Raw genomic sequence first — 21,219 nt, 5'->3', positions numbered from 1 at the left:
TTAAGCTGTTTTCTACCATTGTCAGTTCTGCCACTAATCTTAATGTTACAAACAGTTTTTTTCTCTTTCTGTCTTTTTACAAATATGGATCTTACCTATTAAGAGTCAGTACAGTCAAGCTCAGACCCAACCTTTCAGACAGATTCTATACTGCAGCTATACCTAATAATCAGCCCTCAACTGCTCAGAGACCTGGGGAATGCGATATTTAAATGTTTAATTATTTAAAAAAACTTTTCATAACAAAAAGAGACAGGTTGGCTCCTAGCAAGCACTCTGTTTCCTCCAAGAAGAAAAACAGACATACGGTCACAGACCAGCGTCCATCTGCAGTTTGCTTCGACTGCCAAGCACTGACCATTGGGCAAAAACTGCCTATCACCTAAACTGGAGACCTCCAAATGTGGACAGGATCACTGGAATCGACAGCCTAGCTGCCCAGGTCAAGGTAGGCCTGTCTTCCTAAAGATTTCTTAGTCCACAGGATCTTCTAGAGCCTGACAGGCTCTACACTAAACAACAAAGGTCAAATACAACCTTCAGCGACCAGGGAGGACCAAAGAGTAGCTCTGGGTGCCAACCAAGTAAGTTCTCTGTCATTGTTTAATCAATAACTCAAGTAAAATCTTATCCTTCTCAAAGATCTCTGACAGTCTGATAGCTAAGAGGTTTTACCAGGCTGTCTCACCAAATAAAAATACTTTTCATTATAATTTCTGTTTTTACAAACCCAAGGAGTTCTTAATACAATATATATATGTCTAAAACTTCTGTTTTTCTTAGAAGTTCCAGGGAGCCCAATAAAGAACTCATCATAAACAGGTCAGATATAAACCCCTCAATTCCCTGGTCCTAAATTTTTTTTTCTCAATTTAACTTTGTCCTCTGTTCTGCCAATACCCTAACCAGGTACAAGGGACACCAGACATTTCCATGCCACAGACACCTGCCCTGTTGGGAGCAGAGACCAACTATGCCAGGATGTGACCAGCACCCAGCTTCTCTCGGATCTCCCTCACCCCCTCTCCAAAGACGATGCCCACAAATCAGCCGGAAGCAGCCTTGAGAATTTGCCGCTCCAATTCCTTCAAACTGTAATGTCTAACCTTCTACTTTTTATTATAAAAAGGATCCGGGAATGTTATTCTTTTGCTGCAGTGCCTTTAAGAACTAACCACGCCCACCCCAGTGACCTCTGACCTCCTAGCCACCATCTTAACATACTCTCTCTCTCTCTGTCCCCTGTCTCTTGATGTGTACACATGTGTCTCTGTCTCTCCCTATGTTTCTCTTTACGTCTCTTTGATTTCCTCTTTTTAAGTAATAAATATCTCCCTCTCCTCTAAATAATAAATGTTTAGCTTTATGTATAGCCTTATATCCATTTACTCTGCCGTCCACTGCATCCAGTCGCCTGACTCTGCCGCTCGTCCGGGGACCCTGCACTGCTCTGGCAGCAGCCTCTGCCTGGCTCGCAGGCCTCCCGGGGCATCCCATCATCATAATATTTTTAAAGAACAATAATATTAATGTCAGTGTCATCGATACTGCTAAATATAGAGAGGAATGAGTAAAAAATACAGAAAAAAAGCCAATTAAAAATAAGTCCCAGTTTTTCCCCAAAGCTTCATAATCTTGATAGTTTAAGATACATATTTATATTTTGATAAAATATTGATAGAAAAATAAAAGACAGCATGTCTATAGGCTCATGAACAATCTTTGTATGACACAGGTATATCATCATCATCTGTAAAAAACTGAGCTTTGTTATAAGAAATGAGTAAGCAGTCAGTGATCATTTTTTTGCACACATTATTCTAGGGTAATGAAATGGAAACCCCGATGATGAGAATAACTCTTGCATGACAAATAATAATTTATATCTTTTTTGGGGACAAGAAGTGAATTATATTTTCTATGTATGACATGAAAACACACCTGTGGAAAACAACTATATGATTGTCTAGGCTTGAACAATGACAAAATCAGCAGATCTGTCAATGTGGATAGAAGAACTCTCAAAAGTCCCGCCACAAGGTGCATAACTACAGGCAATTAATGACTGTCAAGAGGAAAAATTCATCTCCACCAAAGAGGAACACTCTTTTTTAATTTTTTTTTTATTTTTCCATTAAAAAATTTAACTTCCTCCCTCCTCCCATTCCCCTCCCGTTCCTCCACTCATCCTCCTCCCTTCCCCTTCCTTCTTAAGAGAGGGCAGGGAATCCTGCCCTGTAGGAAGTTCAAAGCCCCCCCCCTTCCATCCAGGTCTAGGAAGCTTTGCATCCAAATAGACTAGGGTCCCCAAAAGCCAGTACATGCAGTAGAAACAAGTCCCAGTGCTATTATTGGTGGTTTCTCAGTTCACCCTCATTGGCAGCCACATTCAGAGAGTCTGGTTTGATCACATGCTCGTTTAGTCCCAGTCCAGCTGGATTTGGTGAGCTCCCATTAGATCAGGCACACTGTCTCAATGGGTGGACCAACCCCTCGCAGTCCTGACTTCCTTGCTCATATTCTCCCTCCTTCTGCTCGTCAACTGTACCTTGGGAGCTAAGAGGAGCACTCTTATTGGCTTTCAGATACCTAGTGATTGTCCTCAAATACATATAAACATAAGCAACACCGAATGGATCATATGTATGTATGTGTTTGTAGTAATAATATGATTTAAGAATAAGAGGTTACGAATTTGATGGGTTGGAGAGATGTGGTTAAGAGCACCGCTTCCTCTTCCCAAGGTCCTGAGTTAAATTCCTGGCAACCACATGGTGGCTCACAACCATCTGTAATGAGATCTGACTCCCTCTTCTGGCCTGCAGACATACACATAGACAGAATATTGTACACATAATAAATAAATATTTTTTTAAAAAAGAGATTACGAATTTGAGACAGAGAAGGGAAAAGACTCAGGAAATATTCTATGGATAAGGAGGTAAGAAACTATGTAAATACAGTCATCATATGAAATTCTTAAAAATAGATATAAATTAATAATATATAGAATATATAAAATATATTATACATTTTTCTATAAGAATTGGTGAGCATGCAGTGTCTTTATTCTTATGTAAAATATTCTATCAAACATTCATAACACCATCACAATGTCAAAGCAACCATTGTAGTCTGGGAAATTTTCTCATCTCATAAACATTTTCTCCTTGCTGACTTGTGCTTATCATTGCCTCTGGTCCTGGTCTTAATATAAAGTAAACACATTAGCAGATAGAGTTCCATTAAAATCAATACAGGGTTACCACTTTCATACAAGGATGAGTTGATATTGGCATTCAATATCTGACACATTTTTTAGAATTGACTACTAATAAAAAAGACAAGTTTCCATGGTTTGTTTCAATCATTTTTTCTAAAAATCCCTAATACAGAGATCAGGGTTCATGTGCAAAAGGTAATGATGTAATTTCAAAGTTCATTCTAAATGTCTTCATCCTTGTACCCACACATAAGTGTAATTCTCACTCCTTAGGAAACTTATCTTTGCTCAGAACACAGAGCACTACAGAAAACTAGAACTGAGCAAAACAATGACTTGTGGAGCCCAGTCTCAATAGACATCTTTATAACACAACCCTAATGCCTAAGGCTCAGGGATCATAGTAGAAGAGAGCACAGAAACTTTCTAAGAGTGAAAGGATCAGGACATTTTCTGCGAGCCTATGTCCCCTAGGAACTTCAGAAAAGCCACATCCCTGCAGTCTTTCCAGCATAGTTGTCTAAACATGACCTGTACTGTGAGAGCTGGAGAAATAGTCTTCTCTAGAAAAGAACGCACAGATTTGTTATTCAATACCCAATATTCAGTCCTGAAAACATATGCACATGAGTTACATTATATGAACTGAGGGGTAGTATGTGTGTATACGTGTGTGTGTGTGTGTGTGTGTGTGTGTGTGTGTGTGCATGTGTGTTTGTGTGTGTGTGTGTGTGTGTGCATGTGTGTGTGTGTGTGATATCTGTATAACAAAAATTAAAGAAAACTATGAATTTCAGAAAAATCAAAGGATGGGTAGCAGTCATATATGGGAGATTTTGGAAGGAGGAAAGGGAAGAAGTGGAAATGGTGTAATTATAGTATAATCTCCAAGATATGGTAGGAAAAAAAGTGAACAGCAACGTAAACCCAAAACAATGGTTACATAGTTTGCTGAAATTATTTTCTTCAAAGATTAATATTGATTAGGAAAGTTTCATGAGAATTACTCCCAATTTGTAACTCTTTATACTAAGCCCTCATTCTCAAGGAGTTATTTTTATCCGAGGCTGCTTCCAATGTACAAGGAAATGGGTAATTTGAGAGCAACTTTTATTTCTCTGTTCAGTCAGTGTAGAAGGGGAACGATTCCATTTTCACCTGGTGTCCCATTTCTTTTTCCAGAATGCTCTCTTGTTCTCATTGCCTGTAGGCTGTCTGGTTGCCACTGCTTCTCTTCGATATCCTTGTCTTTTGAAAGGTCCAAGGGTTGCACAAAATTTTTTCCAGACCCAAAGGCTGTCATTTCCTCACAAACAAATATGTGTCCCTTATCCTTGTGCCATCAGAAAAAACTCCCAAACTCTGGTGTACACCATGAGTCCCAGGAGCAAATCCACTGTTGGCATATATTCTTTCAACAGAGAAAAGTTTACAGTACAAGATGATTGCCAAACTGGAGAAGTGATAAAATATTTTCATGGCTCTGTATCTAAATTCATCCAATACTGCTCCACACTTCAAATGTATTTGAGGCTTACCATAGGTTGATTTTCACTGGTCTTGAGTTCACCAAAGAACTCAAGATTTCTACAGATTGGAAGAATATCATCACCTCTACCTTTCTAAAATCAGTGATTTCTCGTTGGAAACTCAGAGACTCCCAAGACACTACTAAAATTTTCCAAGAAAGTTTGCTTTGAGGTAACCCTAATTCTTGATCTATTTTCTTTGAACAGCCCTTCTTTACTGTTTGCCTTCCCCCCTCCCCAACTCATCTTGCCTCCTTTAGGACTTCTCAAAACCAGTTTACAGGACAGTCTTTGTCCCTGAGATCCAGCGAAAAGTCCCAGGCTGTATACATGATCTATGCTGAATCCCTGGCTGGAGAGGAAGTACTCTAAAGAGAAACACTGTAGTCTCAATCTTTACCAACCAGTCTGTTAGGTTTATACTTATAAAATTAGTAGACTTGTCAGCCATGTGGGAATTTAGGGATCAATCGTAACTTCAAAGAAATGTTAAAAAATCTTTCATGCCAGCTAACAAAAAAATGAACCAAGCACTCTTATCACTCTTATTTGCCAGACCTACAATTAGTGAAGATCTCATATTCCTAAATGTTTGTATCTATAACACAAAGGCAGACAACCTGGGTCACAGCTTCCCTTGTTCCTAAGACCGCACTAGTGAATTTTTGCCATATCTCTGATTACAAATGACATGGTGCTTATCTATAGCTTTGGATAAATCACAAGAGAGTAACAGGCTTTGTTGAGGGGATTAACTTGTAGAACTTTCTCCCTTCCTCCACATTTTTGTCCAGGCAAAATCAAGTCAATCAATTTTCTTTGAAATTTTTTTCCCAAATCTTTGAAAGACAAAAGTAGAGAGAGCAGGCTTATTGACCAAGATGCCAAGAGTAGCTCAATATTCATACAACCAGAAGTCTAAGTTGGATTAAGTGTTCATTGTCGTTATAATGCAGGGAACCCAGTCTGGTAGGTTGTTTTTTCCCAGTTAAATAACACTCAGGTCATGAGTTACACAGGGAAGAATTTGTAGAGAAAAGGGGTTTTTCGAAGAACATTTTAATTGTTCATTTTATTACATATTAGCAATAGTATAGTCATCAAGTTTCATGCATCAGAAAGTTCTTACAGTCCAGATATGTATTGTTTTATGTTCTTAGTGCACATTTTAAAACAAAAAAGGGACTTTTTGATGAATGTCTTCTCATTGTCTAGCAGGAATGTTCAGTTCGCTTGACAGAGCGTTCACCTTATTTCCTATTCCACGTAGTTTAATTTTGTATTCATTTGTTCAGGTCTTGGTTTGATCTGCTTTTCCACATTTCTGTGACAGGTAAACATTGAGAGTCATCTTGGTAAACTACATAGTAAATGGGAAAAGAAGGTAAAGCACTTGGTAAGTCTGAGGCCTGAACCATGGATGGAGCACTGTCACAATAAAAATTCAAATAAACCTTTTAGAATTTCCTGTAGTAACTTTATAGTGATGAGAAATGATCAATCTGTGACCTCCTAATTCTAGCATCAATGCATTCATGGCCAAATTTTTTACTGCCAGTCTATTCTGAGGTAAGTAAAGACTGGAAGACTGGCCTATATTCAATCATAGAACAGCATCAGTTCCAAATTTATTTGTCTGGTTAAAAAAGAAGACCTAAATTTGGAAGCATTGAAACTGTATACACTATGAGTGGTGCAGTAGATGTGGATGAACCCATGCATTTCTCTGAGAATCTATCTCTTTCCCCCCTTTTTTTCCTTTCTTATTTTTCCTCTGAATCTATCTTCCCATATATTGGCTACATTATAAGGACAAGATAACCTGAAAGAATCTGTGTAACAGAGACTGGGGTTTAAAATTACACATGTATATGCCATGTCTTGTTGATACCCATGGGAGCCCTACCCTTTTCTGAATAGAAATAGAGAAGTGAATTGAGAGAACTGAGAAGAGAGGTGGGGGTAGGAACTGGGAGGAGAGAAGGGAGGAAACTTTGGTGATGAAGTAAAATAAATAAATAAATAGATAAAGCACAACTAATGAGAAATTAAACATAAAATAAAATAGACTTGATAGTATAAAAACAATTGAAATGTGGTGACTTGGGAAAAAGTGAAATACAATAAGGTCACAGAAAGAGGCATCTGGAGCCACTTACGATAGCTCAGAAGCAGAATTTCTGGAGAAAGTTTGATAGAGGGTCAGGTGAACACAAGTGTTTTTGGAAAGCTTTAACGATGTGAGGATAGCTCACAGATGAGAATTCTAAATGCTGAGACTGAACCCATTAATGTGGTAGAGGATTTCTTATTTGAAGGGATCACTCCAGAGTCAGGCATTCTTAACTCCCTATAAGCTGTTGTTCCATGTAGTCCGAGAGATCTGCCTTTAAAAAGTACAGCCTATCATCATCACCCTTGGTTACCCACAACAACTTGCTTGTAAGATCCTAGTACTGAGGATATCATGCATTGAGAAATCATGCCAGACTGGCTTACATATATGTCATCTCTACTGTAAGATTTCATAGTGCCAGAAGTGCCAGAAGAAGAACTATGCATGGTACTGGGGAAAAAGTAATTAACAGCCCTTTCTTTATGTGAACTCTTTAAGCTTACAGTAACTACTGAACTACAAAGCTAAGGTATAACAAATGTCATAGGAATATCTGCCTACTTTCTAATTGGATTGATGGTCTGCTCCCACTAAACCAAACTAATGTAGATTTGTTATAAGAATCAGAAGTGGAGGAATGTTGATATGAAATAGAATGTTATATTCATAATAGGGACTTTGTGCACACAGTGCTCACTGTATGCAAAAGATCTCCACAAGATCAACTCAGCCAAAATCATAGCATCATTTGAATTGTGCCGTTTAAACTCTTCTCTGTGGCTGAGGGGCTATTTTCAATCACTGGTTACTTGGGGAGGAGATTCAGGTTTCCTAAGGCATGTCGTGCCATCCCTAAGAAATGTAGATAGCCCATGTCCCAGTGGATGTCCCTATACCATTGTGCATACTGGCAATGCTAAGAGTACTTATATTGTTTATAAAAATGAGTTTTTATTTCAATATATTTGAAATAATATATTTTATTTAGTTTATTTATATAGTTTTTATTTCATTTCTTCCCAAATGAAGTTGGGAAGAAAAAGTAGTGGTGGGGTTACAGAAAGAGTTGGAATGGAATGGATTTAATGAAAACATTATAGACATATATGAGATTAAACAGAAAATAGCTAGTGTTGTTTTAAACCATTTTAACTCCATGTCAAAATTAGCAGGACCATTAAAGTGTAGAGAAACCTCTATCATCCCACATGTATTTATCTTTCTGTCCTATGGTCTCTCTAGTACTTCATTTGGTATTACCAAACACTCTTAAATGTAGGATTTCACTAACACCCTGCATTCAATTATGTCTTTTTCCTCTCCTAAATGGTGTCTTCCTAAATTCTTTTTACAGGTGATCTTAATTGTGTGAATCTGTGAGATGGTAGATGTTAACATGGCATAATGAACATTTGTACCAGATGGGCTACAGTCTTAAAAATCAATGATAAAACCTGCAAACAAGTATGAGCTAATATAGGAATTCAGCACCTACAGGGATTAAAAACTCAAACCTTGCTTCCTGTGTGTTCACAGTAGCCTGAAAATGTAAATAACCTAAGTGCCCTTTAACTGGTGAATAGATAATGAAAATATGTTATATACATATAATATTCAACTGTTAAGAACATGAAAGCAAGATATTTTCAGAGAAATGGATGGACCTAAAAAAGATGATATTGAATAGAGTAATCCAGATCCAGAAAGTGTGTGTGTATCTATCTATCTATCTATCTATCTATCTATCTATCTATCTATCTACCAAAAAATCGAACAGATGAGAATTTAGGAAGATACCATTTATGAGAGGAAAGGGGCATATTCAAATGCAGGAGCTTATTGAAATTTCACATTCAAAAGTGTTTTTCTTTGTACTAAGATATATCTCATTGGTAATACAAAATGAAGTACCAAAGGGACTATAGGACAGAAAGATAAAAGTGCCGCATTTTCTCTCTCATTTGCAGCTCATCAAATGTGAGTGTAAAGCATGGAATAAGCCAGGAGCCAGGACGGTATATAGAGACCACAGGTGTGGATGATTGTGGAGGGGGCAAGACTTGGCAAAGAAACAAAAAGATATAGATGGCATGGGATGAGAAGTGGAATAATGGGGAGGGGGTTCCAACTGGGGAGGTGAAAGGAGTCAACAGAGAAGGAGGAGGAAAAGGAGGAACAAATAACTCCAGGTTGTTTGATACAGCCTCAAGGTGTCATTGAATATTTACCTAAATTAATCACAATACACTAAAGTGTATGTGTATATAAACATGCATCTACACACACATGTGGTTTTATGTAACAGTTGGGAGGGTGTTACGTGAAACCACATGAGTTTGTTCAAGGGTCTCAAGAATTTACGTAGGTATAAAATAGGGATAGGCACTTACTGATACAGATTAGACCCAGCTGCTGTGTCCTGTCATTCTGTCCAGGGGAGCTGGAGTCCAAGCACCCCAGCAAGAAGGCCAGAGAGTGTGACCCAGCCCCCTCATCTTTTAAGCAGTCATGTATGCAAACAAGACCACGCCCTAGGGCTTGCTGTCCCAAAGGTCATTGGTAAACAGTTTGAAATCCCACAACACCCAGCACATATACATCTTAACGTAAATTAAAGCTCTTGGGCTGACAATGCTTCCCACAACAACCATATCATAACAAACCCCTAGTACTAAACATGAGAAAATTTTTGAAGGGTTAGTCAGGGAAGACCAAGTGACTCCTAAAATTATATAGATTACCTGTATAACCCTTGACTGCCTCCCGGAGTTTAAGGGAAACTGAGAGGGAGAAGCTATTGATGAAGACAAGACATTACACATTTAGGGCACACAACTCAGACCATTCGAGTTAGATTCTAACTTAAAGAATCGTTCCTGTGGTCTAGCTTCCATGGTTCCAGAAAATACTGTGCAAGCTCCCAAGAGAGGAAAACAGTTAAGCAGGCCTATGCAGCTGGAGTGCCTATGAACTGTTAACAACTACCCTCAAGGTAAGATATGCATAGAGGTATAATGTGTGACATTCCTATGCTGATGGTAAAAACAGCCGTATAAACTAGGCAGTGGTGGCATACACCTTTAATCCCAGCACTCAGGGAGGGGCAGAGGTGGGCAGATTTCTGTGAGTTTGAGGCTAGCCTGGTCTACAGAGTAAATTTCAGGACAGCTGAGAGACACAGTCAAACCCTGTCTCAATAAACCAAAATGAAAAAGAAGGAAAAGGAAGAGGTGGAGGAGGTGGAGGAGAAGGAGAAGGAGGAACAGAAAAAGGAGGAAAAGGAGGAGGAGAATTAGAAGAAAAGAAGAAGAAACATTCCTCTAATTTTACTTAAGGTTCACTCAAGAAAAGAAACATCATTCCTCATAGAGAAAACCTAACCTCAATGCTAGTAAGGTTGTTGGACCTTAGAAAAAAACTGCTTCCATCACTTCCTTGACTAGGATAACTCTCTTTATTACATTTGTAATGGCGAATCAATCCCACACCAGTTAGGTTTTAAAGGGGTATTTATTTTGGGGGGTAAAACTTACATACACACAAACCATCAGGAAAGGAGCCTAGTCGCTGGAGCAGGAGCCGGAATCAAGCGCCGGAACCAAGACAGCTAGCCGAGGCTTGCTGCTCCTTTTTAAAGAGAAATATACCACGCCCCAGTGGGCTGGTATTTCAGCGGCTATTGGCTGAAGGAGTGGAAGGTACTCCCGCAGCACATTCGACATCTTATACTTACACCCACAGATAACTGTAGCTACTACCATTCACCAAAGATGCTTCTCTTTTCAACAAAGGGAAAACAACACTGAATGTCAAAACTGGACACAGTGCAGAGATCAAAGGGTCACAAGAACTCCAGCTCCAAGGGATAAATCTACATCACAGTTCCTACATCGCTGGCTCAGGAAGCATTTCAGAAGAGGGGACAGAAAGATTGAAAGTGTTAGTCTTCTGCTGCCACTTTAAGAACTAACCACGCCCACCCCAGCCACTTTTGGACCTCCCCCGCAGCCATCTTCTCTCTCTCTCTCTGGTGTGTGTGCTCGCGTGCGTGTGTGTTTGTCTCGTCTTGTGTGTACATGTGTCTTTGTTCTCTCTCTGTTTTTCTCTTCTTTAAGCAATAAATGTCTCCCTCTTCTTTAAATAATACTATTTCTTATGAGCCTTTTATCCGCTGTAACCGCCCGCCTGACTCCCCCGGCCGCATGGCGCTGCAGGGACTCATGGCCATCCTTGTTGGACTCTGCGAGCCTCCCGGGACATCTCATCATAATATTTTTAAAAAAAGAACAATAGAAAGAACCATAAAGAAAGTCTGCTGTCAACCAGTCTATCCTAAAAATGATTACATAAACAAGAGCAGAATAGCAATATCAATGGACATATTAATACGGATGGGGGAAATTCCAGAGGGCTCCACCCCAGACAAAGAACCACAGGCAACTATTGACTGCTGGGAGGAGGCTTAGCTTTTCCCAGGGATGAGGACTCTCACTGGTTGTTTAATGAATAGTTAGCTTTAGAACAGTCATCAGCTTTAAAACTCTATTATATGAACTGTAAAAATAAACTTATGCTTTTCTACTTTTATATGATAGTATAAACATAAATATATGTGTATGTAAACAAATAAAAGAAGAGCCTATTAACTTGAGCGTAGAGGCAATATAGGAGGGGTTTAAGGAAGGGTGCTTGGGAGGGGCTGGAGGAGTGTATAACCCTATTTCCATAACAACACTAGTATATAAGTTAAATATTTAAGAAATGAAAAAATCAAATTTAAGCAGAGGCTGGAGATATGGCTCAGTGTTTCAAGAGTACATATTGTGTAAGGTGGCTCACAACTGCCGATAGACCCAGCTTCAGGAAATAAGACCCACTTTTCTGTCCTCTATGAGTGCACAAACCCAGACTCAGATACATACACCCATGCATATAATAGCCAAAATAAGAATGAAATCTTAGAAAAACCGGATAAGACAGCAGTTATAAATGAAATTCTCCATGATTTATTTTAGTGGATTCCTGTAAATATCAATTTTGAACAGAGAAGAGTGAACTGGAGTCACTACCACCTTTGTACCTTCATAGGACATTGTCTTTCCTAGGAGTGTTTTGCTTCTGTACTGTGAGATCTTCCAGTGGACAAAAGAATACAGATCTTGGGAGGAACTGAAGCTGATAAGCGCCGTCCAGGTATGTGGGGAAGAGGCCAATTCGCACCTGCCAACCCAGCTACCTTGTTTAGAACACTCCTGATTTGTTTGCTTCCAGATTCCTTTTGGCCATTACTTTTTCACTGGTCACATCTGTCTGTGGAAAGAGTTCAGGGTTAGATGAAAATTTTTCACCACAAATGCCTTGCTTTCCTCCAAAAAATAAATTCAACTTACTTGTCTTCCTCCCAGATAAGACTTCTCTAATTCTGATATACACCGTGATCTCAAGCAGAGCTGTGTCTACAGTGAAAAGCCTCCCCTTTTACTTGAGGAAGTACACTGTATAATACCTGTGGCAGGATAATAAGTAAACATAGGAGATGTGACATCATTGTTACCTTCATGGCCCTATTTCTTTGTTTATCCAATAAAGCTCAGTGATCTAAATTGCTTTCCTTTGGTCTGGTAGTCAGTCACCAAAGCATTAGAATTCTACGCACTAACGGGAAGCTACCAGTTGTTCTCCTTCTTCTTTTGAATGAACTCTTCCTCATAGCTTATTTTCCCATGGTCTTCCTATGTTCTGTGTGACGGTGTGTCTCCAGTGGTCACCTGAGTAATAAAACTGAGTGTTAGACGTAAGTGGTACCAAAAGTAAGAGACTAGGGAATAAGACGTCACATGCTGTGGTTTCATGACAAAAAGAAACCTGACTAGACAGAAGATAACATTACTTGACCTCTATAGTGCTACATAACAGTTGGCAACTATTGAGAACTGCCACTAACAGACCTTAATTAAGCCTAGGTTAAGGGAATTATTGAACCAAACCAGATGTATCCACTCACCCAGTAGTGTCCCAACTTATATAGGTGTAGCCTAATACATCTAGAACACATTTAAACACAGTTCCACGGACAGAACCTGGTTGTTACAGTAAGCCTTGCTCAAAGTCTCCAGAGGTCAAGTCTTAGGCACTAATGGGGAATTCCTTCATATTGTCAGAGGACATGAATGTGCCTTGCCAATGCAAAAGCATCTGCATTTGCATTGTGTAACTCTTATGGTCCTAGAATATAATGGCAAACAATTGCAGAGCCCCATGGATACCTGCAAAGACTCATTAAGGCTAAGCTGTTCAGCATATGTGATACACCCTGTGGCCTTGTGTTCCCATGCTCAGAAACAAGGACAGAAATCTTCTTCAATATTCAGTAAACTTTTCAGAAATGGTCACCAAAATAACTAAGAACCTAGCTTGTGAAATTCCCATCAATTTTCCTAAGGCAGAGAGAACTCTGGTTGTTACAATTAAAATTGGAGGCAAGTCTTGACCCTGAAATAAGCTGAATGACGTGGATATGACCACTTTAGGCACATGGTTATGATGCTGTTGACATCCTCTCAGGGGAAAGAAACAGGGAGCCATCACCAAGATTGCAGGTGTGTCCTTCCGCTTGCCTCCTAGCAGTTTCTGGCCTTGGGCATGGAATACTGCAATATGTAGCGGTGGAAATTTAACTTACAGCAGAGTTACTTTAAGCAGCTACCAGAATCAGCAGTCAAGTGGCCAGCCTCATCCAAGATGTTGTTGTTTTTGCCTCGGCTCTCCCGATGTAAGTAATTCTTTCCCAATTTCTTCTATGTGAGCTTAAGCACTGCATTATTTTGCAAAGCTGGTTTGGACAAGTGGCTTCTTTGGTGTTTTTGCTTTTACACATGAAGTGAATGAACCTTTATTTATGCCTAACTCACAAAAGTCAAGCCAAATGGAACAGAGGAGTACTCTTTAATAATCACTGAGCTGGAGAGCAGCTTCACAGTATACCTTTGCATCAGTGGTTTAACAGGGAAGTGTTCCTACCCTGGAGGTAGACAGCAATTGCTAAATGTTTTGCATAATCTTGGTTGATCTAATAGAAGAGAAGAGTAGTACCTGGTCTAACAGCAAAGAGTCTGCTCAGTAATTGTATGGAATGATGGATCCACCTCTAAGAGTCAAAAGTGCAGATTCTGAGACATTTGACTGTCATGAGATCACAGACTTTGATGAATTCTCTATGTGCCTGTTGCAGAAGAAAGCAGCATTTTCTTGTTCTTGGGTCTCTGGAATGAGCTGCAGAAATTGTGTGAACTTTATCTTATCATCAGTTCTCGAAACATATTAGACAAGAAACATATTAGACAAGAAACATATTAGACCTAGAAAATGTAGGTCTATACTGTTTCGTCAATTTTGTTCAATCAAAATGTCCTTTCCAAAACATGAAGCACTGCTGCTATTTGCTTTTATTTTCTTGACAATATTTCCAAATAAGTAGATTGGTTAACAAAAACAAATTGTATTTTATTAAGTGAAAATCCAAGTCATTGGTTTCATTGTAGTCTTCTTAAGCTATAGAAATGCTTCAGGTGACAAATGGTGGGAATGCTGATATATTTATCTAATACATGAATATCGATGAAGCAGAATTTAAATTTGAAGAAGCATTATGTTTTTTGAAACTCTATTTTCTAAAATAAGAATTTTCTGAAGTATGGTTTTTGTGCATGCAAACAGGTGCTCGTTAACTTGCACAGTGCATAGATTTCGGTATATTTAGTTATTTTTTTAGTATTTAAATTTAAGCATTTTCCATGGAAAAAGCTTACCAGTGTCCTAGTTTTATATTACACATTCACAATTGCATTCATTAAAACTTTATGGAACAGGAATTTTTTTCAGATTTGTATCACTAAATGTGAATGGATTTTTCATGCTGAGACATATGCTGGTTCAATCCTGCTGAGTGTGTAAATTACTGATATGTTGCAGTTCTGTTTCTGTCCATCTGTGAAATAAAATCGGTGATAAAACCAACACCAATCACTGTAAAAAGAAAAGGCAGAATGTGTGATAGAGCAATGGAAATAGTCAAAAATCTAAACTACCAGGCATGTGATCAAATGTAAAGTTTGTACTTTACAAATAACAGTGCCTGGTGACATTGAATTGCAAGATTATGGGTGTTGTCTCTGCAACCCTAATCTATATGAAAGCCACATTTAAGACATGCCAGTATGGGGTACAAAGTCTATAGTGTTGGCATTTTGCTTTCCGTATTAGCTAAGAATAGTACTTAAGGAAAACCACTTAACCTCCTTTGTCAATAGAGTTTAATGATAATAGACTGGCCCAGTCTATTTACAAAGTTGTTGTAAAGCTCAAATTCACAGAGAAAATAATCTGAAGCTTTTAGTAGTATGGCAAACAAATGCAATTATTACTGTATGAGCAAAACCTACAGAATGCATTTGCTGTATGAGCAAAACCTACAGAATCCTTTTCATGACATGATTCTCTTCATTCTCAGTACTGAGCAACAGCAATTTTTATCAGGCATGAAGGTGAAATGGTAGTATGCTAACCATACTTGTTAGGAGGCAAGTAACAAAATATACATTAACAAAATATACAGGATACGGTGTCTACTTAACATCCACATGCGCTCCCAATACACTAAGCTGTCTACAGAGAATTACTTCAAAACACTCACTCAATAGTTTAAAGTCCAAAGGTTTGAAAACTTCCTAATAATTTCTGATAACAATCAAAAAATAAAGAATATCACTAAGTTCAGACAGTCTGTATCTGTGCAAATGTAATTACTTATTTGAACTTTTTTCATTAAAAGATGTCTATTCACAACCACAGCTGTCCAGTGACAAATCAGACAGTGGTAGGCACTGGAAGAGAAAATATTTTTTCTGATAAATAACACAGAATCACCGCTGATAGCCACAGATGGAGAGGTCCAGAGTAGCTTGTGTTCTTTCCTGTAAGTAGGGATACTCCTGCTGCTGTCGCTGTCAAGCCTACACCAGTGGGAGAATGTGAGTTCTGCTCCCATCGATGACAATGAGATTGACTATGGTGAGGGGTCCCTCAAGGCCTTGTTTGACCACGCCATCACGCTGTCGCAGACCTCCAACGATCTCACGATGGAAATGCGCAAGTTGTTTGTAAGTACCTCACCCACTTCTGGCTTCTCCGCTAAAAGAGCCCTACAGCCGATGAATCTAGTGGATTCCAGTCTTCCCATGAAAAAAATCACGTGAACCATATTTCTACTATTACAAGTTTCATAGATAAGAGAAAGCAGGGGCTACTGAAAAGTAGAACAAGAAGGGTCGGGCTGTTTGGTGATAGCTCAAAGATTTTCAAAGAATTCAGTGACTTACAAAATATGCCTCTAGTACCATGCTATTTTTTTTAAATACATTATTCTTAAATTTACATTTCGACATGATACCTATTAGTCATATCACTGGAGTAGATTTGATTTCCTTATCTTGTTTGCATAAGGACAGTCTCCAGTGACATCTTCAATTATTCGCTGCAGCCATCCAGTAGAGGAGAAGTGCAGTATAGTGTCTTTCATAGAATGCATAGAACAAATCTCAACTCTTTGATGCCAAATAGGAAAAAATTAGAATACAAAAACGCTGTTATACTCTCAGAAACCCTGAGAAGCCAGGAGTCAGTGTATCAGAGATTCCCAATGCATGCTTACACAGTGTGAGGGAGGGCTTAGGAAGGACACAAGTTATCTCTTCCCAATGACTGTATGTTTACTGTTTGACGTCAAACAGTGTTAGTAGGAGATAATGGAGCCAGAGAATTCATGTTTGCATTTCCAGTATCATGTGCTTACTCACGAGTGTCTCCCTTCTGTCCCTTCTTGTTGTTTTAGTTCTCCGATGTGTTCTCCTCAAAAATGTTCAAAAAATTTGTAAGTACCCTCCTGATTTCTATCTTCTTCAAAGACAAACAGCAAAAATAATACCCCTCAGGGGTGAACAGGCAAACAAACAAAAAACAACTCAGAAATTTCATGCTAAGACTTGCAGTGCAATTTCCATGACAAAGATCCCAAAGCAAATCTCAAGGATTTACCTCCACAAGGTACAAAATGTCCCACCCTAAAAAAGAGAATGAGAATTGGTCAGGTTTGGGAAATTCCTGATGTGAAAATAAAAGGGAAAAAAAAAAACAAAAATAATGATTTTAATATGTTTACCCTGCAGAGCTGTAAGAAATGTCTGTAAGGGTTATGTTGGGGCAGAACTCTGATCTCCCCACTCATCCTTCTCAGGACTCAGGTTTCTGGGTGTGCTGCTTATTTTCTATGAAGTAGAATTTAATTATAACACATGTTCACAGGGAGAACAATCCTAAATAAGACCCCATGTCAACAGGGGAACGGACCCTAAGTCAATGGCCTCTTAGGAACCTTCAAATGTTAGGAATCATTACTTAAACGTTTCAGAGGTCAGAGTTTCTTCAATTGGAGGTACAGTTAAGGATTGCAACTAGATTCTCTCCTACTGGTAATTATATGCTATATGTTCAAGGTTAGTCAATGGCAAGAGAAAACAGATAAGGCTTTCAGTACAATAACAGGCATCCCAAGAATGTCTATATTTGAAATAAATATGTGCTTATATTGTCTTCTTATTAATGAGGTATTTTTATTTATCATTCTTGACTAATATCATTTAAGTTTTAACATTCTTGGCAATCCATTAAACTTTTACAAAATAACTTTTATTAATTTTACATAAACTATATATTAAATTACTATAGTATTTAAGTTTATATATTGATGAATATGTAAACATTAATTTCTATTTTATGTTTTTAATTGATTTATAATTTGCATTTCCTAAAAATGTTCATGTTTCTTCTCAAGTTATTATCAAGTATTAATAAATTTACACTTAATAATATTAATAAAATTGCATTCAAGGATTATGTTTTACTTTGAATGGTACAAGTTATATGTGTTTAGTGGTACTGGAAAGAACATCTATAATGCCTAGATGCATTTCAGTTTAGACAAACAGAAAATAAAGATTAATAAATATAGGTTCATAGAAACTATTGCTCAAATCATAAATACAGATTATCTTTAAAATACTTTGTATTCTGTGATTGTGATATTTTAGGGTTTCTTTTCAAACAAAAACTTTTGAGGTGTGAGAAGAGAAGAGCGTGGTAAAGAGGTAAAGGGTCTGAGAAGTTACAAATAATTGGGTGAAAACCAAATTGTGATTACAAATTTAATAAAAAAAAAAGCTAGGTAAAGGGATAACTTTTTAACTTCTTCATCTCAGATTTTATACAAATTTCATTTGTACGTTATACAAATGCTCATTTGTAAAGCTTATAGATCTACTGAACTAATTCATATGTGCTTCATAAATTCATTTACTTAATTCCCAAAACTGAACTTACACAGTTTCTATTTTACCTTTTGTAGGTATTGGATTTTCTCAAGGATAAGAAGTACATGGTCAAGACTCTCAACAGCTGTCACACATTTTCTCTTAAGACTCCAGAAACTGTGGAGGAAGCCAGACATATCTCAGTGAGTCCTTAGGCCATGGTTTTCACATAAATAGCCAAAGCAACACATTGCCTTTGCCATTTTGTAGATTCTTATAAACACTATAACTACATCTGCAGGGACATGGGGCAAGAGTGAGCGATTAAAGAGAAAAGCCTTGTGAAATAGTTGGTAAATTATAAGTTAAAGCAGATGTTAAATAATCTTGTGGAGGAGCCATAAACTCAAAGGCCACACAAAAGTATCTTGTCATTAGATTTTATTTATTATCATATAAGAACTTATTAACTGAATTAGATATCCCTGGATAATAATACATTTTATATGCTCCTGAGATATGCAAAAACAATTGTCTTCATTATCTGTTACTAATATTTTCTTATTTGGTACCATTTCTCATTACTGACCACCACAAAGACTCTTCTTGAATCTCAAAACTCTCCTGGTTCTGCTTTCTATGTTTGTGTTACTTCATGAATTTTGCATTTTTTTCTGAGACTTAATGGAAATATTTGTACAAACCAGTCGTGTATACACTATGCAAAATTTCTTTGCCCTCTCAGTAACAATGAGGTCAATATATCACATCAGCTGCATTTGTAATTATTAGGACTTCTCCCTTCTGGGTTCCTGTCATAACTTATCTCCCAATGAATAAATCTGACATCATTCTGAAAATAATAGGAAGAAGCAAAGGAATAAGATTTAAAGGACAAAAGAATGTTTGTAGATATTTTTAGAGATGCACTCCATCAATAGGTACTTCATAGTGCAGTATTTTTAAAATGACTTTCATTAAAGTTAGCTGAGGAAGCAAAAATGAGGATTTAAAAAGATTAATGTAATGCATCTTTTCTGTGACTTGTAAGAATTGGTGTTTAGTATTTACCAGATCAAGCCCTTCTTCTTAGTTATTTATAGGCTATCATACTCCCAGCAACCTATATGTTATTACCATTTCACTTGCTTCAATCCTTCATTTTCTTTAAATATTTCTATTGCTATTCCCATTGATTTCTTTCTTCTTTTCGTTTTCATGACCACTAGGATAGCTAATGAACATTAACACAAGAGACATTCTAAACAGTTAACTTAAGGTAAGATTCCTCCAAGGAGCACACACTGGAGGGTCACAATTCCACTGTGATTTCCATCCCTGCTTCCATAAAAGTCAAGCTAGTGGTACCATTGTTCTCCCACTATACATGCCAAGAAGTAGATTGTTCTGCTAGAAGCAAGAGGCAAAGAATCAAGTTGACTCAGGAAATTATATTTTATCAACAGCAGGTTACCTCCAAGATATCTTTCTATTACTATTGTAAGATAACTTAAATATTATAAGTCAGTATAATTTTGATCAATCTAGTTCATTAGAATGGTGACTCTGAGCTAAATGTTTTATATTTGTTACTGGAGGCCTCTGTGTTTCCTAAATCATGTTCTGTAGGTACCTACTAGGTTCCAAGCAAAATTTATTGTCCAGGGACAAGCAAAACAATCTAATATGTAAGATCTTGCATGGAGAGCAGGTAGTAGAATTTCAAATGGACGGCAAAATATGATAATGTTTCATTACAAAAAGTAATTTATATAAATTATTTAAAGAAGTTTTTGTTATAAATTTGTGTTTAAAAAGTTATTTATGTTAGTTGTTTCGTTCTGGCGGAATGTAGGTGAATTGCAGAATTTACAGTTCTATATCACTGTTATTTATAAGAGTGTTTGTACTATTCTTTCTAATTAAAACATACATGCAACTAATCCTTGTGTATTTCATTTATCTGAATATTGCTGCGCCTTTATGATGTATAGTTTGAAGACTTCCTGAAAATTATCCTCAGCCTAGTGCATGCCTGGAATAACCCCTTGCATCACCTAGTGACTGAACTCGGTACTATGAAAGGCGCCCCTGATGCGATTTTATCAAGAGCCAAAGGCATTGAGAACCTAAACAGTGAGCTTCTAGAGAGCATCATGGTGATCCTGAGCACGGTGAGCAGTTTTCTCATTCAGCACTTTTCCCGCGATGACATGGTTTCTGTAGGGGATGGTAAATTTTGACACACCTCACTTTACAAGAACGCAATATAGGCATTTCTTCTTGCATGCGACTTCACCACTATGATGGGCATAAAATAAAGCTCTTCTTCATAATCATTTGGAGAGTAGCAAGGTGGCATGCTTCTGATTATTTCGTTATCTCTTGTCATGTTCGCCCCTGGCCTACCTGCCTCCTAAGTGAGGAAACTGCCATCAGGTCTTCCGCTGTACCATGGCTAAACACCAATCTACACTCAGGTGACAATTTCCTGGCCCTATATCAATTTAGTCACAAAATACCATACTTTAAAAGGAATCAATTTACTGTTAAAAAATTGCAAAAGTGGGTCTCCATCCTAGTTTTTAGAAGACAGGTTTATAGTATTCTGTGCTAGATTTCTGAAAATCCACACGGCTGACCATCATTGTACATTACTAACATTGCCCTAACTATAAGGCAATATTTAGAAATAAAAAGGACAGAGAAGTACAATCAGTGGTAATGTTAAGTGCAATCAGTGGTAATACTAAGTGTCTGACTACCCATTTGATCAATTAGGTTCATCCTGGACTGAAGCAAAATGAGAAATACCCTGTCTGGACGGAGCTGGCATCCTTGCAGGCAGCCGATGAAGAACGTCACTTTTTTGCTCTTTATAAACTGTTGTACTGCCTCCGTGTTGACACGTATACAATTGACCTTTATCTCAAGCACCTGAGGTGTGTGCTTGTTAATGGTGATATCTGCTACTCGGTAGAATTTTGA

General features: G+C 37.8%; 1 protein-coding gene across 1 annotated transcript in view; it reads left to right on the top strand.

The window, feature by feature from the left end:
* The window catches only part of LOC125396301 (prolactin-7C1-like), a 31,055-nt gene extending 9,836 nt beyond the window's left edge, over nucleotides 1-21,219 (top strand). Inside the window, exons 2-6 of the mRNA XM_087896671.1 lie at nucleotides 15,851-16,026; nucleotides 16,758-16,796; nucleotides 18,327-18,434; nucleotides 20,226-20,405; nucleotides 21,013-21,219. Of these exons, the coding sequence (XP_087752797.1) occupies nucleotides 15,851-16,026; nucleotides 16,758-16,796; nucleotides 18,327-18,434; nucleotides 20,226-20,405; nucleotides 21,013-21,219 (710 nt within the window). The remainder of the gene's footprint in view (nucleotides 1-15,850; nucleotides 16,027-16,757; nucleotides 16,797-18,326; nucleotides 18,435-20,225; nucleotides 20,406-21,012) is intronic.

Source organism: Myodes glareolus, chromosome 14 (assembly GCF_982192425.1).
Source record: "Myodes glareolus chromosome 14, mMyoGla1.1, whole genome shotgun sequence".
In the NCBI taxonomy this organism is placed as follows: domain Eukaryota; kingdom Metazoa; phylum Chordata; class Mammalia; order Rodentia; family Cricetidae; genus Myodes; species Myodes glareolus.
Note: the sequence above shows the minus strand (reverse complement) of the source record. Positions and strands in the feature narration are given on the sequence as shown.